Source organism: Geotrypetes seraphini, chromosome 1, assembly GCF_902459505.1.
Source record: "Geotrypetes seraphini chromosome 1, aGeoSer1.1, whole genome shotgun sequence".
Lineage (NCBI taxonomy): Eukaryota > Metazoa > Chordata > Amphibia > Gymnophiona > Dermophiidae > Geotrypetes > Geotrypetes seraphini.
The window spans coordinates 513,812,784-513,838,720 of NC_047084.1; the positions used below are offsets into that span (position 1 = coordinate 513,812,784).

Below are 25,937 nucleotides of genomic sequence, written 5' to 3' on the forward strand. Positions count from 1 at the left end.
TGACCTTTCAAGGAGCAATGTGTTGGAATGCATTGCCTATTGAGATAAAAAAAAGCATCAAATGTTTTGCAGTTCAGGAAAATGGTAAAAACCATGCTATTTGATCATGCATTTTCTTAATGACACATGTAATTTGGTTTTGTTTTGTTTTTTTCAGTGCGCTGTTGAAAACTTGCTGAATTGCGTTGTTATAAAGAAATAGTATTAGTGATTTTATATTGCTTGTTTCTTAATATATTATGTATTGTTGTTACCTGTCCGGAATTGTAGGATGTAGCAGGATATAATTTTTTAAAATAAATAGATGACATGTTCAAGTGGGAGCAATAGGCTTTCTACCTTGGAGATTATCTTACAATTCTATTTTTCTGAATTGGTTATTCTTGTCAGTTGCCATTTGTTCCCTTGTTACAGGGATTAGTATTTGTTTTGCTTCCTGTCATGGTTTTTGGGGTTAAGGTTATCTGCTTTGGTATGACTCTGGGCTGCACAGGATACTTATAGGATCACTTCAGAGTCAGTTCTTAGTCTCCATTTTCTTGTAGGAGTTTGTTTGCCCAAACATCTGGACTGGTATGGAGGGACTAAAAGGAAAAAATAGCAGGTAAGATTTAATTTCTCCTTCTCTGTCTTAAAATTTACAGTTTATTTCTTGCTGGCTATACTTCTACTCCAGATTTCTACAGAGAAGCTAAGTACCTCAAATTTACTGTTCAACTCATGACTGTGCCGGCTTGGCTGATTTTGGACGCTCTTGTATCCTTGGATGAGGGGCAGAGACAGTCTAACTAACTTATTTATTTATTGATGAGATTATTCATATATATTTTACACTTTTAGCACACTAGTTTGTGCACTATTTTATTATGTTGAATTTGCACACGGGTTAGCCAGGGCATGTTTCACAGATAATACTCTTTTGGGTGTATGACTATGACAACTGGTGCATTAGGGGCGTGTTCCCACTGCAGGCTGTGTGACTGAGGACTTCCTGTTCACCTTTAAAAATTTGTGGTAGTTTGTTCTTGTTGGGCTGTCTCTTCCCTTCACCCCTCTTTTTGGGTCAGGGGAGACTTGTTCTCTTGATTAAAATTTACAGCAACTGCTCATTTGCTGTATACTCATCATGACTTGAGTTTGTGAGTCAAGTTTGTAAAAATAATTTTGGCCAAATTTGTCATGTGTTTAATATTATATTCCTGAGGTCTATGACTTATTTTGTTTCATTTTTACCTCAGTTGGTAGTGCTACCCAAGTGCTTCCTAAGGAATCTGTGACTGCAACCAAGCATCAGCAATTAAAGCAGGGGATGTTACCTCATAACCCGCTGGACTCCAGCGCTCCTCTAGTCAAGAAAGGGAAGCAGAGAGAAGTCCCCAAAGCCAAGAAACCAACCTCGTTTAAGAAGGTATAAATGGAAAAATAAAATAAATAAATAAGGTGATATACCAACTCAAGGAGTATAATATAAAGCTTTTATTTTCTTTAAATGTGCGTTTTTTGGCACCAGAAATTGGGGGGGGGGGGTGTTTCCTTTCATTTCATTAGTTTAGAGCAGTAGTCTGCAACCTTTTCATGTAAAGGGCCACCGTGTGAATATGAGAAAGCTCTGAGGGCCACCAAAAGATTTCAAGTTGACACATGGTACTACTTCTATAAACCTCCTTGTTCAGACTGGGTACAAAGCATTAAAATTTTATACTAATATTGATTCTTCAACACTTCAAGGATATGTTTTAAAAACTTAGTTTGGATTGTCAGCAGTAGCAAATTCCATAAAGAGCCACCTGAGTAGAAAAATGAAGGCAGATGAACATTATAGGGCCTATCTAGTCTGCCTATTTATGCCTTCTACTATTCTTTCCTCTCCCTTAGAGATCTAATTTACTTATCCCAATCTTTCTTGAATTTAGATAAATTTTTCGTCTACACCACCTCTACCGAGAGGACATTCCATGCATTCTCTGCCCTTTGCGTGAAAAAATATTTTCTGAGGTTAATTTTTAGTCTTTCCCCTTTCACCTTCATCTTATGCCCCATCATTCCAGAGCTTCCTTTCAAATTAAGAGACTCACCTCATGCACGTTTATGCTATGTACCATGTTTCTCCAAAAATAAGACACTGTCTTATATTAATTTTGGGTCCAAAAAACGCACTAGGTCTTATTTTCGGGGTAGGTCTTATTTTTTTCATATACAATTATCATCTCTCCCTTCCTCTCCTCCACCCCAATCCTTCCTCTTTCCTTTCTCTCCCCTATATGTGCAAGATCTTTCCTCCCCTCTTACCCATCCCCTTGTGCCTTCCATCTGCAGCCATCCCCTACCATCCCCTTTTGCCTTCCCTCTTTCTATCCTTCCCTCCTCCCATCCCTTGTGCAGCAGAACCCTTGCACAGCTTCAATTCCTCCCTTCCTCCCGTGCAGCATCTTTCTATCCCCCCTTGCACAGCCGAACCCCTGCTGACCCTTCCATCTCTCCCTCTCATCTGAACCCCGCCAACTGCGAGACCGATATACCCTGCAAACGGCAGCGGCAGCAGCAATGTAATCAGGCTGCTTTGCGGCTTTCTTCCACCCGGGCAGTCCTCTGCTGCATCACTGATGATATCATCAGCAACGAGGCACACGGAACACCCCGGGACATATGATCACACCCAAGTCCCACTCCTCTTTTGTGCCCAAAGTTCTTCACCTCCTTCAGACCATTCTTCAATCTTCACCAGGTCCTTCCTCATGTATTCCACACCATCAGGAGTGTCTACCCTATTGCAGATTTTAGTATCATCCTCAAAGAGGCAAATCTTAACAAACAGCAATATCGCTTATAAAAATGTTAAAATGAACAGGCCCAAGAACTGAAGAATATGAAGAGAAACTTGCCAAAGAGGCAAAGTCTCATAACAATTTATTTAGGTGCTTCACATGCAGAAAACCAGTGAGGGAATCTGTGGGACCTTTGGATGATCAAGAAATAAAAGGGGCACTCAGGGAGGATAAGGCCATAACGGAGAGACTGAATGAATTCTTTGCTTCGGTCTTTACGGAAGAAGATGTAAGAGATCTACCAGAACTGGAAATGGTATTCAAGGGTAGTGATGCAGAGGAACTGAAAGAAATTTCTGTGAATATGGAAGATGTTCTAAGCCAAATCAATAAGTTAAAAAGTGATAAATCACCTGGACCGGATGGTATACATCCCAGGATACAAAACGAACTCAAACATGAAATTGCTGACCTGCTGTTAGTGATCTGTATGTAACCTGTCGCTAAAATCATCTGTAGTACCTCAAGATTGGAGGGTGGCCAATGTTATGCTGATTTTTAAAAAGGGTTCCAGGAGAGATCCGGGAAATTACAGACCGGTAAGCCTGACTTCAGTACTGGGCAAAATGGTGGAAACAATTATAAAAAATAAAATTGTGGAACATGTAGACAAACATGATTTAATAATACAAGAGTCAGCATGAGTTCAGCTGAGGAAGATCTTGCCTCACCAATTTGCTTGACTTCTTTGATGGTGTAAATACACATATTGATAAAGGTGAGCTGGTTGATATAATGTATCTAGATTTTCAGAATGCTTTTGACAAAGTTCCTCATGAGAGGCTATTGAGAAAATTAAAGAGTCATGGGATAGGAGGCAAAGTTCAGTTGTGGATTAGGAATTGATTATCAGATAGAAAATAGAGGGTAAGATTAAATGGTCATTTTTCTCAATGGAGGAGAACAAACAGTGGAGGGATCTGTACTGGGATCGGTGCTATTTAACTTATTTATGTACGATCTGGAAATTGGAACGAGTGAGGTGATTAAATTTGCAGATGCGAATTGTGAAACATTGCAGGCAGACCTTAGGAAATTGGAAGACTGGGCATCCAAGTGGCAGATGAAATTTAATGTGGACAAATGCAAAGTGATGCATATTGGGAAGAATAACCTAAATCACAGTTACCGGATGCTAGGGGTCCACCTTGGGGGTTAGCGCCCAAGAAAGGATCTAGGTGTCATTGTAGGCAATATGATGAAACCTTCCACTGAATGTGCGGCGGCAACAAAAAAGTAAACAAGATGCTAGGAATTATTAAAAAAGGGATGGTTAACAAGACTAAAGATATTATAATGCCTCTGTATCTCTCCATGGTGCGACCTCACCTGGAATATTGCGTTCAATTCTGCTCTCCTTAGCTTAAGAAAGATATAGCGGCACTAGAAAAGGTTCAAAGAAAAGCGACCATGATGATAAAGGGGATGGAACTCCTTTCGTATGAGGAAAGACTAAAAAGGTTAGGGCTCTTCAGCTTGGAAAAGAGAAGGCTGAGGGGAGATATGATTGAATTGTTCAAAATCCTGAGGGGAGTAGAACGGGTACAAGTGGATCAATTTTTCACCAAAGTAAAAAACCCAATCTTTCCTTTATGCCCTCTAGCTTTATCATTTTCCCTTCTATGAAAAAGATTTGGTTCTATATTAATACCTTTCAAGTATGTAAACATCTGTATCATATCAATCCTTATCCCTCCTCTCCTTCCAGTCTCGTACATCTTTTGGCTCAAATCCCATACTATTTTCCTCGCCTTCCTCTGGACCGCTTCAAGTCATCTTGTATCCTTAGCCAGATACAATCTCCAGAACTGAACATAATGCTCTAAGAGGGGTCTCACCAACAACTTATACAGGGGCATCAACACCTTCTTTCTTCTGCTGGTTCCGCCTCTTTCTATAAAACCTAGTATGCTTCTGGCTGCAGCCACTGCTTTGTCACTTCAGATTCTCAGACACTATCTCCCCAAGGTCCCTCTCCCCGTCTGTGCATATACAGTACAATACAATCTTTATTTATATACCACCAATATCTCAAGGAAGTTCACACTGGTTTACATAAAACAAACAAGTTAATACAAAAATTGTCATACAATTATAACTTCTTAAGTACAAATTCCTCAAAAAGATAGGTCTTCAGATCTTTTTTAAAACTCTTAGGGCTCGTTTTACTAAGCCGCGTCAGGGCATTAACGCGTGGAATAGCATGCGCTAAATTGCCGTGCGCTAGACGCTAATGCCAGCATTGAGCTGACATTAGTTCTAGCCACGTAGCGCAGGTTTAGCACATGCTAAAATGCTGTGTACGCTAAAAACGCTAATGCAGCTTAGTAAAAGGAGCCCTTAAGGTTCATAGACAAGTCGGCGAAAGACAAAGGCGCGCGCCGACAACTGAGCGCAAGACGGAGGTGCACGCTGAAGAAAATTAAGTTTTTAGGGGCTCCGACGGGGGGTTTTGTTGGGGAGCCCCCCCAGTTTACTTAATAGAGATTGCGCTGGCGTTGGGGGGGGTTGGGGGGTTGTAACCCTCCACATTTTACTGTAAACTTAACTTTTTCCCTAAAAACAGGGAAAAAGTGAAGTTTTCAGTAAAATGTGGAGGGTTACAACCCCCCCCACCCCTCACAAAGCCCCCACAATGCGGCGAGATCTCTATTAAGTAAAGTGGGGGGGTTCCCCCCCATGCCCCCCCCCCGTTGGAGCCGTAAAAACAGTAATTTTGTGCAGCGCGCACCTCCGCGCTGCGCTCAATTTTCTGCGCGCGCCGTTGTCCCGGCGCGCTTTTGACCTGACACCGCCCTTAAAGTTAATTTGCTGAATAATCTGAATAGGAGAATTTTCCATAGTTTAGCTTCTTGATAAGCCCAGGTTGAATTATAAATTCTGATATATTTTATATTTTTAATTTCAGGAAACCAAAAAGGATGGTTTTGCCTTAAATTAAAAGCTTTCTCAGTGGAGAATTTAAAAAGTTATGGTATATGATCTGGAATGTCCCCTTAGCGAGTTTTAAACACTACAATAAAATTTATTATAGATCCTAGCTTCAACTGGTAAACAGTGAAGCTCCTGTAGGTAAGGTGTGATCCTATCACTCTTCTTCAATTTGAAAATGAATCTTATAGCTATATTTTGCAGAGTTTATAGTTTTTTTAAAATATTGTTTTGGAACAGTCTAAAAATGTAACATTGTAATAATCCAATAGAGACAGGAATAATGATTGCACCAGCAAACAGAATTGATGATGTTTGAAATATTTTCTTAACTTTCTTAGTTTACAAGAAAAACCAAATGATTTTTTAACATTTTGACTTGGGGTGACAGAGAAAGATTGTTATCAAAATGTACTCCTAGAATTCTGATTATTGCAGTCAATATTGTTTACTGATAACACTTTAACTTCACTCCCCATTTTGAGATGATTAACTAAACATAGATTTGTTTTATTTGTATTTAATTTCAGTTGATAAACCAGCTCTCTACTGGATTCATACAATGGTTTACTGTAGATTTGATATGTTTTAAGGAACAAGAAAAGTGGATAAGTATAGTAATGTCATCTGGATAGATGAAAGAAATAAAGTTAGCTTTTTCCAATGTGTAGCCAAATGGATAAAGGAAAATATTGGAAATTGAGAGAGATAGTGGGGAACCTTGAGGGACACCATAAGGGAATTCCCATTCAGTGGATATCATGGAAGACATTTTTACTTTATAAGATCTCTTCAAAAAAATTTTAAACCAATATAATATGTTCCCTGAGATAACAATATTCTTAATAATAGTATGTGATCTACTAAGTTATAAGCATTGTATAGGTTGAATTGAAGTAACAATACTCTGTAACCCTTAGAAATATTAGTTTTTAAAATGTCTAACATGGATCCTAAAATGGTTTCTGTGCTGTGACCCTTACGGAAACTAGATTATGTGGAATATAAAATATAAAATTTTTCTAAATAGGAATTTTATTGAATATTGACTAGGCCTTCTAATATTTTAACTAGTAATGGTATTGACTCTACCAGTCTATAATTGGATACCTGGCCAATTTGCCCCTTAGAGTCTTTTATTAAGTGTGTTAACGTTATGGGGCTTATAATAGAAAGAGAAAAACCTCCAAAAACTGGCCTAAGTCGGCACTTGGACGATCATAAATGAAAGACGTCCAAGCGCCGATAATCGAAACCGGTTTTGGACATGATTACAAACAACCTAGGCCTTCCCAGTGCCACTGAACGACCTGAGCTAAATGGGGCGTTTCAGGAGGAGTGTCAAGGGCGGGATTTGGGTGGGCCGTGCTAGACTTAGTTGTACTGAATGTATAACCAAATGTTTTACAACACAGCCTAGACAGAACTTGGACGTTGTAACTTAGGCCATTTAAAACATGGTCTAAGTCACAAAACCCAACCCAAAGTGACCAGATAAGCACTTCAAACACAAAGTACGGACCCTCACACATTACCCCAGTGATCACTGCCCCCCCCTAAAAATTGTAATAACAACTTTAAATATCTGTCTCCAGAACATCAGCACCTGGCAGCATGGCATAGGAAAGCCTAAGACAGAGATGTCTTAAGTCGTCTTGGGGGTGGTTTAGGGACCCATGGAGAGCAGGACCCAGGCCCATAAGCCACTGTAAACACTGCATTCATGGTGCAACATGTGCACGCCCCTAAACCTTTTTGCACTGCCCTATAAGTGGCTCCTGCAGCCATAAGAGCTATTGGGGTGGTAGATAGGTGGGTCTAGGATATTCTGAGGATGTTTTGGGGGCTCACCATGACCTATAAGGGAGCTGTAGTGAGATTATAATGTGGCACCCTTTTTGTGAAGTTCACAGCAGTGCCCACTATTCAGGTGCCATGTCTGGGTGTCCAGTGCATCACTTTGCTGACCCCTCTCACGTCCAACAGGGCTTATTCTAGGCGTTTTTGACTTGGATGAATATTTGGACGAAAATGTGGTATAAATTTTGACGATTTAGCTGCATGGACGATCAGATGGCTGGACGTATAGTTAGATGATTTTCGGGAAAAAAAATATTTTGGGCATATTTTTCGAAAATGTGTCCTAAGCTGTGTCAGACTTTGGATGACTTGTGACTTAAGCGAAAACGGACTTAAGATGTTTCTTTCGATTATGCCCCTTCTTCACGTGTTTTAAATAGTTTGGGAAAAGACCTCTATAGCCTCAATCACATGGCATTTTAATATTAATTAAGTTATTTACATGGTTGGATCAGGGAATGAGCGATCATGCAGAAAATCAGGCGGTGAGTTGTTTTCTGCATTGAGTCGGCAAATGCGATCATTGCTAAGATGTTAAAATGATCACTGAGTTTAGTGCATCTGGGCCTGTGTTAGGAGTCACTGCCCAGGAAAAGGATCTAGGTGTCATTGTTGAGGATATGTTGAAACCCTCAGCTCAATGTGCAGCGGCTGCTAAAAAAGCAAATAGAATTTTAGAAATTATTAGGAAAGGAATGGAAAACAAAAATGAAAATGTTATAATGCCCTTGTATTGCTCTATGGTACGGCCGCACCTCAAATATTATGTGCAGTTCTAGTCGCCATATCTCAAAAAAGCTATTCAGTAGTAGAATTAGAAGAGGTACAGAGAAGGGCAACGAAAATGGTAAAAGGAATGGGATGACTTCAAGTTTCAAGTTTATTTGATTATTTGATTAAACGCCTATCCAAAATACTAAGCGTTGTACAATAATAATTAAAACATTAACAAAAGTACACAGAGACTAACAATCTTAACATACTTCGGGTTTTTTTTTGTTTTTTTTGTTATTAATCTACAAAGACACAATAGGAATAAAGGGGGGGAGAACTACAATATTTATTAAGAAAAGATACAGCAAAGGAAAGAACAATGGGACAGAAAAAAATCAAGAGTAACTGGACTTGAAACGAATAGTCAATTGTAGGCATCTTTAAAAAGGAAACATTTTAAACTAGTTTTAAATTTCTGTAAATTGTGTTCAGATCGTATATATATATAGGAAGAGAATTCCAAATCGTGGGGGCGGTTACTGAAAAGATTGTATTACGTCGAGTACCTATTATTCTGTGAAGAGAAGCTAGGGTGGCTGGAGCTCTTCATCTTGGAGAGGAGATGGCTCAGGGGTGATATGATGGAGGTCTGTAGAATAATGAGTGGAGTGGAATGGGTAGATGTGAATCACTTCTTCACTCTTTCCAAGAATGCTAGGACTGGGGGACATGAGATGAAGCTACTAAGTAGTAGATTTAAAACAAACCGGAGAAAATATTTCTTCACACAATATGTAATTAAACTGGAATTTGTTGCCAGAAAATATGCTGAAAGCAGTAAGCTTAGGGTTTAAAATGTTTAGAACTTGGGGAAATCTACTGCTTATTCCTAGGATAAGCTCCATAAAAATCTGTTTTTACTCTTTGGGTTCTTGCCAGGTACTTGTGACCTGAGTTGGATACTGGGCTTGATGGACCTTCGGTCCGTCCCAGTATGGCAGCTCTTATGTGAGCCAAGTCTAGGACAATCAAGCCTCTCACCTCCCAGCACATACATCTCCCTATGATTTCTACTCTCCAAATGCATCACTCTGTACTTCTTAGCATTGAATTTCGGTTGCCAAATATTAGACCATTCTTTCAACTTTTGCAGATCTTTTATTCATGTTTTCCACTCCATCCATGGTATCCACTCTGTTACAGATCTTGGAATCATCTGCAAAAAGGCAAACCTTGCCTTCTAACCCTTCGGCAAACATATTGAACAGAATTAATCCTTGAGATACTCTACTACTCACCTTTCCTTCCTCTGAGCAAATTCCATTAACCACCACCCTCTGATGTCTGTTTGGCAACCAGTTTCTAATCCAGTTCACCACTTTGGGCCCAAACATCAGCCCATCAAGTTTATTCAAGGGCCTCCTATGAGGAGCCGTGTTAAAGGCTTTGCTGAAATCTAAGTAAATTATATCTAGCACATTTCTCTGGTTGCCCAGTCAAAGAATTTAATCAGATTAGTTTGGCATGATTTACCTTTAGTAAAACAATGCTGCCTCGGGTCTTGTAACCCATTAGATGTTAGGAAGTTCACAATCCTTTCCTTCATCAACACTTCCATTATTTTTCCAATAACTGAAGTGAGGCTTACCAGCTTGTAGTTTACTGCATCATCTCTACGACCACCTTTGAGAAAAGGGACCACATCCACTCTTCTCCAATCCCACGGAACCTCTCCCATCTCCAGGGATTTAGTGAACGAATCTTTAAGTGGATCTGCCAGAATATCTCTGAGTTCCCTCAATATCTTGGGATGGATCTCATCCAGTCCCATGGCTTTGTCCACCTTCAGTTTTTCAAGTTGTTCATAAACACTTTCTTCCGTGAACGGCGTGGTATCCATACCATTCTCATTTGACAGCCAATTGCAGTCCTCCAGATTTTTCTACCGTGAACACAGAACAGAAGTATTTGTTTAGTACATCCGCTTTTTCCTCTTTGCTTTCCACATAACAGTTCTCAGCATCTTTTAGTCTTACAATTCCATTTCTAGTCTTCCTCTTTTCTCCAATATACCTGAAAAAGTCTTCTCTTTTTACATCTCTAGCCATTTTTTCTTCCGCCTATGCTTTCGCCAATCGTATTTTTCTCTTCACTTCTGTGAGTTTTATCTGGTATTCTTTTCTGTGTTCCTCTTCTTGAGTTCCTTTGTATTTCTTGAACACTATCTCTTTTGCCTTTATTTTTTCAGCCACCCATTTAGAGAACCATAATTTCCTTTTCCTGTTGCTTTTATTAACTTTTCTTATATAGAATTCAGTTGCCATTTTTATAGCTCCTTTCAGCTTGGATCACAGTCTTTCCTCTTCCCTTATATCCTCCTATCCCATCAGTTTTTTCTTCAGGAATGCGCTCATTTTACTGAAATCTGCATGTTTGAAATCTAGGACTTTGAGTATTGTGTGCTCTCTGTCCACTTTAGCTCTTGCATCAAGCCATATTGTATGATGATCTCTGCTACCAAAGTGGGTGCCAATCCAGACATTAGACACACTTTTCTCCATTTGCGAGCACCAGATCCAGTGTTGTCCCTTCCCTTGTACAGCAAGAGTTTGTGTGTTTGTTTTTGTACAGCAGTATGCATGCCTTGTACTGCCTAGAAATGAAAATATCAGGGAGTCTAGATAAAAACCCATGCTCTATGCATCAGCATTTAATGGATTGAGCACAAAGGATTCCATGTGGTTCTAGCTCAATTAACTATTCATGATGTATAGAAACTTGGTTTCTCAGTAAAACCAAGATATCCTTTTGCTCTGTTGTATATGGTGTGGTTTTGGCTGCTTCTGGTTCACATGTAAAACTAGATGCGCTGAACATTTTACTTGGGCCACAAAATGGGGAAAATTCTTTTAGTGGTTTAATGGACATCTACAGTCCACTAATACAAATACAAGCTTTCTCTTAGGGAATAGCTGAATGCTTTGTATACAACCATTTTACAAAGTGACTCTTTATTTTTTAGATCATTTTGAAGGAAAGAGAACAGCGAAAGCAGCAGCATTTATTACAAGGGCATGAAGTGGTGGCACAGAGTAAAGGCATTGATCCACAGGATCAGCGAGTGAATTTTGAAGAGATGACACATGACAATATCCAGGAGAACATACTTCAAACAGGTGTTTGCTGCTGAAATATTTAATTCCACATTAGTTTGTGTTAGTGTTACTCCTAAAAACTGCTAAATGTGAAAGATATGGGAGCACCAGTGTTGGGCTACATCAGTTCTTTAAATTTTTTGGTGAAGGGGTTAGCAAAAAGAGAGACCAGAAGTTTAAATTTAAATAAGTAGTTCAGGGCATCTTTCTTGATCAGCATAAGTTATTCCCATGAGCTTTCAAGATCACAGATGTCCTTTCTTGAGATCCAATATAGCACAAATATTTATGTTCCCTTTAGAAGAAAACAGCATGCTATAGTAAAATGAATTCGTACACAGCTGTCTAACTATGTACCTGCCATCTGTCATGCTTTACTACTACTACTACTACTACTTATAATTTCGGTAGTGCTACTAGACATTTGCAGCGCTGTATGCTAAACACACATGAGAGAGTTCCTGTTTGAGAGAGCTTACAATATTTGTAAACCACTTAGAACCTTTCTGGAATTGGCATTCTATAAAAGTTATATTAAATTAGATTACACTTCCCCCTCCCGATTCACGGTTTTAAGACTCGCTATTTTGATTATTCGCAATTTCCTAAACGAAACTAAAGCTTAACTTTATATACCGGGCCATCAACCTAAGGAAGCTCAACTCGGTTTACAACAATTAGATAAAAACTAAAGAAAGTTTACAATGATTAAATCACTCCCTCCTGCCTCCCAGACCCCCCCGGACCTTACCTGGTGGTCTAGCAATCCTTCGGAGCAGGGGTGATCTTCCTACGCTCCTGCCCTATGCTGATCACTCATCCATAATTGCAGCCGTGAGTTCCCTTCGTAGTATCAAGAGACTATGGAAACTTATGGCAGCCATTTTTGATGAGTGATCAGCACTGGGCATGAGCGTAGGCAGATCGCTTCTGCTCCGAAAGACTGCTAGACCACCAGGTAAGGTCCAGGATGCTGGGGAGAAGGCGGGAGGCAGGGGTGGGTCAGAGTCGGCCCAAAAGATATTCGTGAATTTTCAGTATTTGCAGGCCGGCTCTGCCCCTAACCTCCGTGAATATTGAGGGAAGAGTGTATATCTATTTGAGACAAACAGGACAAATAAGGGATTCAGGAATTATTTATTATGGGAATGATTTAAACGGACAGGAGTACTGAACAGGTGAATAGAAATTAAAAGCAGCCTCGTAAAGGTAGGCTTTTAGCTTTGATTTGAATACAACCAAAAATGTAGTGTGATGTACTGACTCAGAAAGTCTGATCTGGGCATACAATGCAGTAAGATAAAAGGAACAGAGTCTGAAATTGGCAGTGTTGGAGAAGGATACAAACAAGAGAGATTTACCTGATAAACGGAGTTCCTGGGGAGAAGTGTAGGGAGAGATATAATTGGAGAAATACTGAGGAGCTTCAGAATGAATGCACTTGTTGCCAGAAGGATGCTGGGCTATATAAAGAAAGGCGTAACCGGTAGAAGAAAGAAGGTGTTGAAGCCCCTGTACAGGTCATTGGTGAGGCCCTACTTGGAGTATTGTGTTCAGTTTTGGAGACCGTATCTGGCAAAGGACATAAGAAGACTTGAAGCGGTCCAGAGGAGGGCGACAAAAATGGTAGGATGTTTGCGCCAAAAGACATATGAGGAGAGACTGGAAGCCCTGAATATGTATACTCTAGAGGAAAGGAGGGACAGGGGAGATATGATACAGACATTCAAATACTTAAAAGGTATTAACGTAGAACAAAATCTTTTCCAGGGAAAGGAAAATGGTAAAACCAGAGGACATAATTTGAGGTTGAGGAATGGTAAACTCAGGAGCAATGTAAGGAAATTCTTCTTTACGGAGAGGGTTGTAGATGCCTGGAATGCACTCCCGAGGAAGGTGGTGGAGAGGAAAACAGTGACAGTTCAAAAAAGTGTGGGATGAACACAGAGGATCTAGAATCAGAAAATAATAGTAAATATTGAAGGAGAGTACTGGGCTGACTGTGTCCATATATGACTGTTTGGTTGAGGATAGGCTTGGGAGGTCTTTGATGGCTGGGATGGTTTAGATCAGTGTTTCTCAACTCAGTTCTGGGGTATCCCCTTGCGATTCAGGTTTTCAGCATATCCTCAATGAATATGCTTAAACTTTATTTACATGCACTGCCTCCATTCTATGCAAATTTATTTCATGCACATTCATTGTGGATATCCTGAAAACCTGACTGGTAAGGGGGTACTCCAGGACCGAGTTGAGAAACACTGGTTTAGATGGGCTAGAGTGAGCTTTGACAGAGACTTCAGTAGATGGAACCCAAGCACAGTACCGGGCAGAGCTTTGGGTTCTTGCCCAGAAATAGCTAAGAAGAAGAAAAGTTTAAATTGAATCAGTAATTTAAAGAGTGGGTAAGGTTGGGCAGACTAGATGGACCATTCGGGTCTTTATCTGCCGTTATCTACTATGTTATGTTTTTCAATAAGAGAAGTTTGAATTGTTTGTGGAAGTGGATAGGGAGCCAATGAAACTACATGAAGAGAGGATTAATATGCACGTAGCAACACTGGCTCTGGTTGAATATAAGTTATGCAGCAGAATTTTGAACATATTGAAGAGGAGAGAAATGATTCAGTGGGAGACTTGTGATAGGGGTTTTGGTAGTGTGTTCATAAAGGAAGGGATGCATTTTGATGATGTCACAGAGAACAATATAAAAGGTTTTAGCAGTCTGTTGGATGTGTGCAGAGAAAGAGAGAGAGGAGTCAAAGACAATCCCAAGATTACAAGCAGATGAGAGAAGGAGGATTAGAGTATTATCCACAGAAACAGAGCATGGGGAAGAGCAGAGGTCAGTTTAGAAGAAAAGATAAGATCAGTCTTGTTTTTGTTAGTTTTCAGATGGCAGTGAGACATCCAGGCAGCAATGCCAGACAAGCAAGCTGAGATTTGGGCCTATATTCTTGACAAAATTTCTGGCATGGAGAGGTAGTCCTGGGAGTCATCAAAGGTAGTCCTGGGAGCCATCAAAGAAGATATGGAAAACCACGGGAGGAGATCAGAGCACCAAGGAAATAAGTATAGATGTCCTGAGATAGAGTCCTGAGTAAGATAGTAGTGGAGGAGGAGCCACCAGAGCATGCGCTTATAGTGCAATGGGAGAGATGAGAAGAAAGGCAAGACGAACATAGCCCCAAAATCCAAGTGAGGGCAGTGTATCAAGGAGTAAGTGGTGAACAACAGTATCAAAAGAAACAGATCAAGAAGGATGAAGATAGAATAGAGGCCTTTGGATCTGGCCAGGAACAGGTCATTGGAGACTATGTAGCAAAGGCTGTTTCTGCTGAACATAGCGGTTGAAAGCCTGGTTGTGGTGAAAAGAATAGCTTGATATTGAGGTCTACAAAATCCTGAGTGGTGTAGAATGAGTAAAAATGAATCAATTTACTCAATCAAAAATTACAAAGAGTAGGGGACATTCAATGAAATTATATGGAAATACCTTAAAAATATTTTTTACTCAAAAAATAGTTAAGCTGTGGAACTCCTTGCCAGAGGATGCGGTATCAGCATTTATCATAACTGGGTTTAAAAAAAGTTTAGACACACTCCTGGAGGAAAAGTTCATGGTCTGCTATTGAGACAGATATGGGGGAAACCACTGCTTGCCCTGGAATCGGTAGCATAGAATGTCGCTAATATTTGAGTTGTGGAAACAGGATCCTGGGCTAGATGGACTATTGGTCTGACCCAGTATGCTATTCTTACTTTCTTATAAAGGAAAGTCAAGATAGTGGTGGTGAACAGCACATTCAGATAGCTTGGATAATAAAAGGAAGAGGAAGATGGGGCGATAGTTGGAAGGGCAGGTAGGGTCCAGTGAAAGGGGGGAAGGTTGAGTTGTGATATAACCACAGCATGTTTGAAGGCATCTGGAACAGTTAAAGTGGAAAGAGAAAGATTGAGTATATGACAGTAGGAAAGATAGTGCTGAGTATATGGGTGGGAATGGGATCAGAGGAACAGAGAGGGATAATTTGTATAATGTTGGCACCCATGCACTTGTCTGTCTTAGAGAAATGTATAAAACTTTTAGATTATCTACTTGGAACCCCACCAAATAATGAATTCAAATGTAGTTTACAAAAACAGGAAATCCTTCTAGCAGTGCTAAGTAAATAAAAAGGATGATAGGAGAGAGGGAGGCACATGGCAAGTATACAGTTTACAAAATACAGGATTTCATTTAAGAATGCAAATTAAACCTGGTTTTCATGAAATGATGATTTCCTTAGCATCCGTACCAGACCAGTCCAGAACTTGTGCATAATGGGAATGGGACTTGTATACTGCTTTTATATATACAGGTACTTATTTTATACCAAGGTCAATAGAGGGTTAAGTGACTTGTCCAGGGTCATAAGGAATAGTGCTGGGATTCAATCCCATAATCTCAGGGTGCTGAGGCAGCAGCTCTACCACTAGGCCACCCCTCACCTCTCTATTGGGGATAAAAAAAGTAATTCTATATGATTTGTTCTTTAAGGGCACCATGCAGCCCTAGAATGCTCAGTATTTTTCTGTCTCCAGTGGATGGAACAAACAGCCATGTGACTCTGGACTGAATGATTCATACAAGCTCCTCAGGCAGTTTCCACTGGTACAATTGAACTAGGCTTTCTTTCAGCGTGAAATTCTATCTGGAATTGGAGTTTGGGAATGCTTAGAAGGCTCCAAGTTCCTTCCTTTTGCTCCCCTTATTTATTTATTTAAAAAATTTCTATACCTTTTAAAATGGAACGGTTTACAGAATTACATACATAATTTAAAACAAAATAATCATAACATAAACATACAATTGATCCTTAAAAATCATATCTACAAATTAAAGCCATGTTAAGAAAGGTCATGAACAGTTCATCAGCTAATACTTGAGGTTTAGGTATCTTGGAGTTGGAAGAATTGGCTATGTGTAGCTGGTTCCTGGACCTGATATATTTTTTTTCTGGTTCAGTCCTGGGGGTTCTTTATATTTTATTACAACTGAAGATTGAGCTAATGTACTGTGTAGGAATACTCAGACAGGTCGACAGGTCTGGGTCCTTTCCTCCCAATCTGCACGATCTGATGATTTCATCTGGGAAACTGCAAGTTTAATTTCTTATTTTATTTTGTGTGGCTAAGCTGTATGTATTTTTAGCACTGTTTACCATGAAAGCAGCTTTAGAGAAGGATTTCCCTAACGATGAGTCTGGGTTGCCAGTCATTTCATGGCTGTTTGCAGTTCTAATATTTCAGGACTTACCTATTCTCAACTTGGTTGTTCAAGTCCCTTCTTTTCCATGAGTGGTTTTCTTCATTGATATCTTTCATCTGAAAGTTTCTTGGGGGGGGGGGGGTGTTCAGAATGTCAGCAATGGCCATGACAGCTGCCTTGTGCCAATTTTGGCCTCTATAGCAAGGTTGGCTTTGAGTAAGCAAAGGGAATTATTTTTTTTCTAGCATTGATTTTTCCTTTACTTCATGAATTCACTTATCAGTCCTGGTGTTGTATAGCCATTGTTTGCCTTATCTTTACTGTTCAGTTCCTCTCCTGGTTGCTGAACTAATAGTTTTCAAAATATTCCTAATTGTTAATTTTCCCTGCTACAGCCTTTTTGGGCTGTCTTTTTCCTTGATTTCTAGTCTGAGTTAATCCAGCAGCTCACAACTAAGGAAACCTTGTTAAAGTTCCAGTATTATTTCTTATGCCCTCTAGCAGTTTTCTCAGTCTCTTTGCTTTAAGTACAGGACTTGTTCTGCCACTAAAGAACATAAGAATAGCCTTACTGGGTCAGACCAATGGTCCATCAAGCCCAGTAGCCCGTTCTCATGGTGGCCAATCCAGGTCACTAGTACCTGACTAAAACCCAAAGAGTAGCAACATTTCATGCTACCAAATCAAGGCAAGCAGTGGCTTGCCCCATGTCTTTCTCTATAACAGACTATGGACTTTTCCTCCAGGAAATTGTCCAAACCTTTCTTAAAACCAGCTATGCTATCCGCTCTTACCACAACTTCAATTTTGGGTGACCAGTTTACCCCGTTGTTTGTTCTTTCTTACAAGCAGTCTATGGGAAGTTTTATTGTATTATTGGTAATTTTGCTATTAGAGGGATTTTCCCTTCCTGGTTCTTCTGATTATTTCCAGGGGGGGTATCTGATCTGCTCAGAGTTCCCTCTCTAAGTATCATTTGGAAGCACAACACACCCTGTTTTGTTTCATATATATTTGGGAACTATTACTTCAGAGTGTGTTGCAGTCTGATAGTCAGCTGCTTTTTACTCTCGGGTTTATTCTATCCTGAGACAGCTATTTTCACTGATAGAACATTTTTATTGGGGTTTATATTTAGTTAAATGAAGAGAGTATCATTGGGTTGAAGGTACTATTGGGTGGGGAGGGGTGGGTGTGGAGAGGGACTGTGCGGGTTCAATCACATATAGATAAAATGAGGGTTTATTGACATTTGCTTTTTTAACTTTTAGATGTTACATTCATTCAGCTTATAAATTTCTGCTGCTCTCCATTTTACCCATTTTCAGATTGCAAATCTCAATTTTGCTTCAGCTTCATGGGATTATCCATGTTTTCACCATGAAAACTCAGGAGTGCTTCAGTCCCAGCTTATCTCCCTGCTCAAGAATTATCTGTATAGTAGACTCTGATATTTCCTTACTTCAGCTTAAGTATCAGGATCAGCTGAGGTTAACCTCACAGAGTTAAGCACAGCGCTTTGGCCTCACAGAGATTATGCAAGATTTTACAGAGCTCAGCAGGGTGCTTCATTCTGCAGATTTTCTGTTGGGAATTTACTTTTCCTTTAAAAAAAAAGGGAAGTGTCCTTCTGAAGTGAGTCCCTTTTTCATATCTTCCTTCTGTCAAGCTATTTGTTTTGTGGCAACCCTTGCTATATGCTGTTAGGTTGGTTTCATATTGCTATTAAAAAAATGACTTGAAGAGGAAGTAAGACAAACCATGCAGAATATTTCAGTGGACTTTTCCATCAAAGTCCAGAAAGCATGCCCATTATTTTTATCCTATAGTCTTCAATATCCTTTTTGACCTTAGCAGATACTGCTGCTTTGTCACAAGGTACAATTCCCTTAAGGGGTGAATCATGCAGAACTACTTTCTCTGTCTCCATCTTCTCGTCTGCATGCCTACAAGTTTTGGACTTGTCTGATAAGACTAAAGGAAAGAAACTTTTGTCAGTTAAGACAGAATTTTTCCACATGCTTAATAATATTGTCTTCTATGTTAGTGACAGCAGAAGGCAGCACTGCAGTCTCCCCTGTTTCTGTGACTCAGAGTGGATCACAGGTTCTTCAGGATTCTACAGAAATTAACTCTTCATGCCCACAACCATCCAATCTTCGCAAAATTCATAGCAGAAGATTTAGAGAGTAAGTACAGTATATTCATAGAAGGCTCAAATAGCTTTTTACTTCCATGGGTGACAATATAAAAGTTGTTTGTGGATTACCAAAAAGCTTGGCTGCACCTTCTGTATATGGAACAGTCTCACCAGGAAACAGACAGTACACTGTAAATCTTCATAGCCTCCACTCTGCAAAACTACTTCTTTTGCTGGATGGTATTCCTTCAAGTTGGATCATTTTGGGCTCCTGAATGAAGTTGTTGTCTATATATGAAGTTCAGGTAAAAAAATTAGGTGATATCTTGGTGAAAAAGATGATGTTGATACCTCAGTGTGAAGTTTCTAGATGAGGCAAGTCGAGCAAATTTTGCTCCTTAGAGGCTCTTAGGCACACAAAGTACCATAGGTTTCTATGATACTTTGTGTATCTAAGTTTTTTGAAAATAAGCCTCTTATTGGATGAAAAAGATCTTAGGAAAGTAATGAACATAAATTGTACTGATCTCCTTTTATCCTTGCCCAGTCCAGCCAAGTGGGTTATGTTACCTTGCGAGGAGATGAAGATAGAATAAATACTCAAAAATGACTTCAGCATCTTTGTATTTCTCTATCACCAGCAGATAGTGTAGCAGTTAGGAGAAGGCTATTCTTGAGCATAGACCTTAGTCTGGATACTCTCAGCAACAGCTCTGTTGAGACCAAGTTCTCCTCACTCTTGAAAACCAACTTGTATGGGTCTGAGTTCTCATATTGATAGGCCCAGCAAAAGGTGGTTTCTGTTGATGTTTTTATCCATGGTGGATCCTTGAAGGCACTAAAGATTTCTGCCCCACCCCTCCTAAAAAAAAAAGGCCTGCAATGCAGTCTCTTCCCCAGACTGTCTTCTTGTGCTATGTTGTATTTGGTAAAAGGTGTCTGAACTGATTGTGCTTGCTTCTGTATATTGGGGGCTGGGGTATGCTAGATGGGGCAAGGTGAGGGAGGCAGTTTTGTGGATTCTGTGGGTGCTCGAGCACCTACAATATTTTTGGGACCTCATGTGACAGCAGACACACTACTACTACTTTGGTGGCGTACCAAGGGGGGGCAGTCTGCCTTGGGTGCAGCTCATTGGAAGTGCTCCAGTCCAGAGTCTGGTCTCTCCACGCTGCAGCTTGCAAGCTTCAGGTTAATGGCAGCGTTAATGAGCTGAACACGCTACCTTTGGCGGCCCCAGAAGCTTTTGCTCTGCTGCAATGTCCTGCCTTTGCAGGGACAGGAAATTTAAGCAGAGGGAAAGCTTCCGGGTCCGCCAGAGACAGTGGGTTCAGCTCATTAACGCTGATGGTGGCCTGAAGCTTACAAGCGGCAGAGAGAGAGGAGTACGTGAAATGTCACACCCATTTGGAGAGAGGAAGGGATAAAGGAGAAAGCCACCAAATTGTAATGGAAGAAGGAAGAAATAAAGTCCACCAGGGAAAGGAAGAGAGAGATGCCAGACCACAAGGAAGGAAGGGAAGAAATGAGAGATGGAAGAGCAGGAGATAGAGATGCCAGACCATGGAGTTGAGGCTAGGACAGAAAAAGGAATAGTGAGGAGAAAGAGATACCAGTCCACAGGGAGGGAAGGAAGGAAGGGAAGCAGAGGAGAAATATGCAAAAGCATGGAGAGGGAAGGAAGAAGGGAGGGAGAGATGGAAGGTGACAGGGATGCCAGACCATGGGATAGGGACAGGGAAGAGAAGGGTAAGTGAGATGCTAGTAAGGAGGAGAGGCGCTTATAGGACATGCCTCTCATCAGCCGACGCTAATGACTCTCCTCCTCATCAGCTTCTCTCTTCCTCTCCCTGCATCTCTCCTCCTCTAGGATTCCCCACTGAAGTGACAGGTTCAGGGCCACAGCCAGATGGACCTCCGCACATGCGCAGACATTGACATGATGTCGTGCATGCTCGTGACATCATTTCATCGACATCCACACACTTCCAGGTGCCTTTCAGCTGGGGCCGGGGCCGGTTTAGTGTGCCACCAGCCAAAAAGTTTGCAGGACACTGCTCTAGATAGATGAAACAGGAAATTGCCTCTTTGTTTTATGTGTCACCATAGCCTGAGTACTCACTAGTCTCTCTTGATCGCACATGTCCCCACCTCACAGATGTCATCCAGTTTCTCGCTTGCTTACAAATATCCCCCCCAGCCTTCACCAAACATCATGCTTCCTAGTCCCCTGCTGTGATTCAGCTCTCGCGTAAACTTGGGCCGCACAGTACAGGAAGTTCAGACTGGTCTCTCGGTTTCAGTCCTGCAAGACTCCTGAAATTTCTACGTCATGTGGATCAAGCTTAGAAAGCTGAAATCATGGTGAGAAGGAAGGAAGGTACTGTTTGAAGCAGTGCTACAAAAAAAAAAAAAAAAGCTAAAAATCAGGGGGAGGAGGCATGAAATCCTCGGTGCTAGAGCATAGTTTCTAGGCGCCATGGTAACCTGGCATCCAAGATTTGTCGAGACCTGGCTTAAAGCATTAAAATGATCTTCACTTTGCAATTGCAGTTTTTGTAGGTTGTTTGAGGGGCAAAATGAAATGTTTGCAGTCTTACACTTAACCCTCTATTGCCCCAAATACCATAGTTAGATTATGAGTCTACCAGGACAGATAGGGAAAATACTTAGGGTTGTTGTTAGATGCCATCGACTTGCTTGCGAGACCTAGCCAAAACAACCTGTACACTGCACTGATCTTCTCCAAGATAGGGTGGTATATCAAATGCTGCCTTTTTAATGTGATGCAATGAACATACTGAACATATCTCTTAAGAAAATACCTACTACAGGAGTCCTACCTTGTTTTATTGTCGGACAACAAAACCAAATGCTCTTATATGTTCATCGTGCTAGCTTTTTCAGGAGTGAAGGGATAGTTTTTTGTTTTGTTTTTTTATAAGTTACCAAAGCTGAGAGTTCTGGTATACAAGTAAGATATGACATGAAAGCTCTGATCCAGAGCTCGACAAATCCTAGGTGCTAGATAACTGTGATGTCTAGAAAATGCACCCTGGTATCAATGATTTCTTGCTGCTAATGCAGCAAACATATTTCCTATTTCCATGCTGCAGTTTGGCTCTCTGAAAGCTTAATCTGTATGGTGCAGGAAGTTCAGGAAGTCTCACAGTTTAAAGTCATATGAGACCTGAAACTGCAAAACTAGCCCAAACTTCCTGGCTCAAACTCAAAAAGAGCTGCATGGATCAAACTCAAAAAGAGCTAAATGCAATAGAGAAGTAGGAAACATGATGTTTCTTCTGCAGCTGTAGTTGGCAAAGTGAGGGGAATAGCCTTTACCTAGTCTTAGAGACTAGGTAAAGGCTGCAGGGGTATGAGAAAGAGACTGAATTAAGGTTGGGGAGAGGTTTGAGAGAGGAACGACTTAAGAGACTGGGATTGTTCTCCCTTGAGAAAAGGAGACTGCGAGGGAATATGATCAAGATTCAAAATACTGAAAGGAATCGACAAAATAGAGCAGGAAAAAAAAATTATTTACAATGTCCAGTGTGACACGGACAAGAGGACATGGACTGAAACTAAGGGGGGACAAGTCCAGGACAAATATCAGAAAGTTCTGCTTCACGCAACGAGTGGTGGACACCTGGAATGCTCTCCCAGAGGAGGTTATTGCGGAATCCACCGTTCTAGGATTTAAAAGCAAACTAGATGCACATCTCCTTATGAGAGGCATAGAGGGATATGGGTGACTAAAATTACGCTAGGTGTACACCTGGCTAGTCCTCCGCATGTGCGGATCGCCGGACTTGATGGACCGAAGGTCTGATCCGGAGATGGCAGTTCTTATGTATGAGAGAAAGGTAATGACTCATGCCAAAGCTGATATGTGAAACAAGCAATTCTGGTTCACCTATCAAGTGGTTGATGTTACATAGCTGATTCTATGCTTCCGGATGTGCAGTGATATTTAAGAGACAGATTTACTACAGAGACAGTTTTGAAAGGAGCTGCTGCATTTTGGAGAGGATTCTCCACCTTCCCCCACCCCTCCACTTATACTTCATTGTGGAATGGTTGGATGTGGGGTAAAGGAGAAACAGAAAAGTTTCAGCTGCTGGCTCCTAGATTTAGGGCTCCTTTTACAGAGGCTTGCTAGGGTTTTAGCGCGCACTAGCTGCTACCGCCTCCTTTTAAGCAGATGGTAATTTTTCAGCTAGCGCACGCTAATCTTATGCATGCACTAAAAATGCTAGCGCACCTTATTACAAGGAGCCCTTAACTGAAGATCTATTGAGGCCTGCTTCTACACTTTTATAAGTGTATTTGACTAGAGAATATGTTTAATTTGCTAATCCATTCTGTCGTGCAGGTACTGCAACCAGGTACTAAGTAAAGAAGTCGACAGCTGTGTAACAGAGCTGCTGAAAGAGCTGGTCCGCTTCCAGGATCGCTTATATCAGAAGGACCCAATAAAAGCAAAGACCAAACGCCGACTTGTTATGGGGCTCAGAGAAGTCTTGAAGCATCTAAAGCTGAAAAAGTTGGAATGTGTGATTATTTCCCCAAATTGTGAGAAGATTCAGTCCAAAGGTAAAGATTTAATTTTATGAGACATGGAAGCTGGCTGATTTTCTCGAATTTAAATTTTCTCTCAAACTTAGGAAAGTAAAGTTATTCTGAATTATTATGTTTAAATGTACCAGTAGATTAAAACTCCCGCAGAATTCAACTCTTCGCCTTCCCCTCCCTAAAACTATGGCAATCAAAAAAATTCCTTGACAAAACCTTTGCTTTCCGGGCCGCCAAACTAAACCCAAGGCTAGCCCAAATGGTCTTCAAGGCCCCCAACTACCTTGACTTTAGAAAATTACTCAAAACCCACCTATTCCAAGACCAGGACCCTTAATTACCCCTTCATTAACCTCCACCTCTCCCCTAATGAACCCCCCCCTGACTCCCCCCTCTCCCCCTTACTTCTCTTCGCTGTTCGCAACTCTGATCAATCTTGTACGGAATCACTTGTAACTCTGTTTAATTAATGTGAACCGCCTAGAACTCATCTGGGTATGGCGGTATACAAAAATAAAGTTATTATTATTATGACATAGAAGAGCTAGATAGACTATTCTGAACTTCCTGCTCAAAACTTTAGGGAAGGAGGGGGTTGGAATTAGTTCATGGCAGGAAAACATTCTCTAGGTTGAGGAAAGAAGCAACTCATTTCAGTGCACATGATCTGAGTATTATAGCAACAGTCTTTCAAAATGCCTTCAGTTTTCTGAAGAATGGTCAACTATCAAATCATAGTATTAACTAGCACTAAATATACTTTTTCAATTGCAGTATTATCCCCTGTTTATCATCCTGATGTTTTGCACTGTCAGTTTAAAGCAGTATTCTTGAAAGCTTATTATTTCTGGTTCTGGTAATAGGGAAGAGAATGGAAGAGGTGCAGCATTGTATTTTCAATATCTTGCTCCTTGTGGCTTTTAAGTTTGAACTGCACAGTACCCATATTCCCATATTATTCTCACAGTGTTTGATGTGAGGCATTGAAGTGCCAAGTACTGGCATTGCGTAAAACAAAGTGAGTAATGAGAACCAGACAGAAGTGGCAGACAGTACGAAATGAGGACTATAGAGGAACAATATAGGGTGAGGGAGAAATGAAATATGGAGTAATGGGCGATTTGTATGGCTGGCCTAATTTACTAAATTTCTATTGTTCTAGTTTATATCCACTGAAATAAAATTTGTTTGCCGAGAAAAATCATTCTTTCCTTTTTCCTATTGATTTCTCCTGTTTTATTCTTTTAATAAACACCAATAAAATACCCAGTAAAATAAAAATTTTAAATGAAGATCCCTAATCATCTTTTGTTGAAGAAATTCAGCCACACTTATACAATAACAGTTCTGAAATTGTCCCTATTTTTAGTTTCTATCTCTAAGCAGAATTAGTGTCTGAAAGAGACAGCATCTGAGTCTGGATATGACTTTTCAGTTTTTTTTCATGAATCCTTGTAAATTGAAGGCTTCACTTTCGAGTGCATTTCTTGATGTAGTTTGTGTGTTAGAAAACAGAGAGCAACTTCTTTCACATGAGGCAGAATAAGGCAAAATAAAAAGCAAGAATTGAAGGTTGAGTTATACAAAGGTGCAGCCATCAAACTGCAGGAACAATATGCTTGACAGAGGACCAAATACCTGTAGATGTTCTGCATTCTGGTACAGTTTGAAAATAAACATTCTACATGGAACAGATAATAGCAGGGAAGAAGTATACTGATAGGACTGTATTACCATCCACCAAGACAGAATGAACAGACAGATGAAGAAATGTTTACAGAAATTAGAAAACCTGGCAAAATCAGCAAAAGTATAGTAATAGGTTATTTTCAGTTACGCAAATCATATATAACAATATCCAACTATACCATATTTCCCCATGTATAGGCCAAGGCCTATACATGGGTTTTGCAAACTGGCCTAGTGGGTGCGGCTTGCTTAAATGGGGCGATCTATACATCATCCTCCTCCCCCTCCCCCTGAAATACCTCCCTCGCCGGTAAATATTTCCTGGCCGGCTGCCTTCTTCTTTCTTCCAATCACGCTGTGCAGGGCAGGAGCGATGTTTGCGATCTCAAGCCTCTCCCTGCACCGCTTCCTGATTGGCTGCCATTGCAAGAACTGTCGGCAGCCAATCAGGAAGTGGCGCAGGGCAAGGCTTGAGATCGCAAACATCACTCCTGCCCTGCACAGCGTGATTGGAAGAAGGCGCAGCCTTCCAGGAAGTATTTACCAGCGATGCAGGGAGGTATTTCAGGGGGAGGGGGATGATGTATAGGCCACCCCATTGTATAGGCCGATTTACATTTTAAAATTCTTAGATAAGCTGCAGCTTATCTAAGAGTTTTAAAATGCAAATCAGCATTTCCTGCGGCCTATACATGGGGAAATATGGTAAGTACAGCCACTTAAACCAAACCTTAAAAATCATGTATTGCTAAACTTAAATCTCAACTTACTAAAAAATATGGAGGAAAAAAAGCCTCAGG

General features: G+C 40.6%; 1 protein-coding gene across 4 annotated transcripts in view; it reads left to right on the forward strand.

Moving 5' to 3' along the window:
• Positions 1-25,937, forward strand: part of SECISBP2 (SECIS binding protein 2) — a 112,804-nt gene that overhangs the window by 73,073 nt on the left and 13,794 nt on the right. For all 4 annotated transcript variants that reach the window (XM_033928797.1, XM_033928790.1, XM_033928774.1 and 1 more), the window contains exons 8-11: positions 1,239-1,408; positions 11,353-11,506; positions 18,784-18,925; positions 23,249-23,469. In XM_033928797.1, the coding sequence (XP_033784688.1) occupies positions 1,239-1,408; positions 11,353-11,506; positions 18,784-18,925; positions 23,249-23,469 (687 nt within the window). The remainder of the gene's footprint in view (positions 1-1,238; positions 1,409-11,352; positions 11,507-18,783; positions 18,926-23,248; positions 23,470-25,937) is intronic.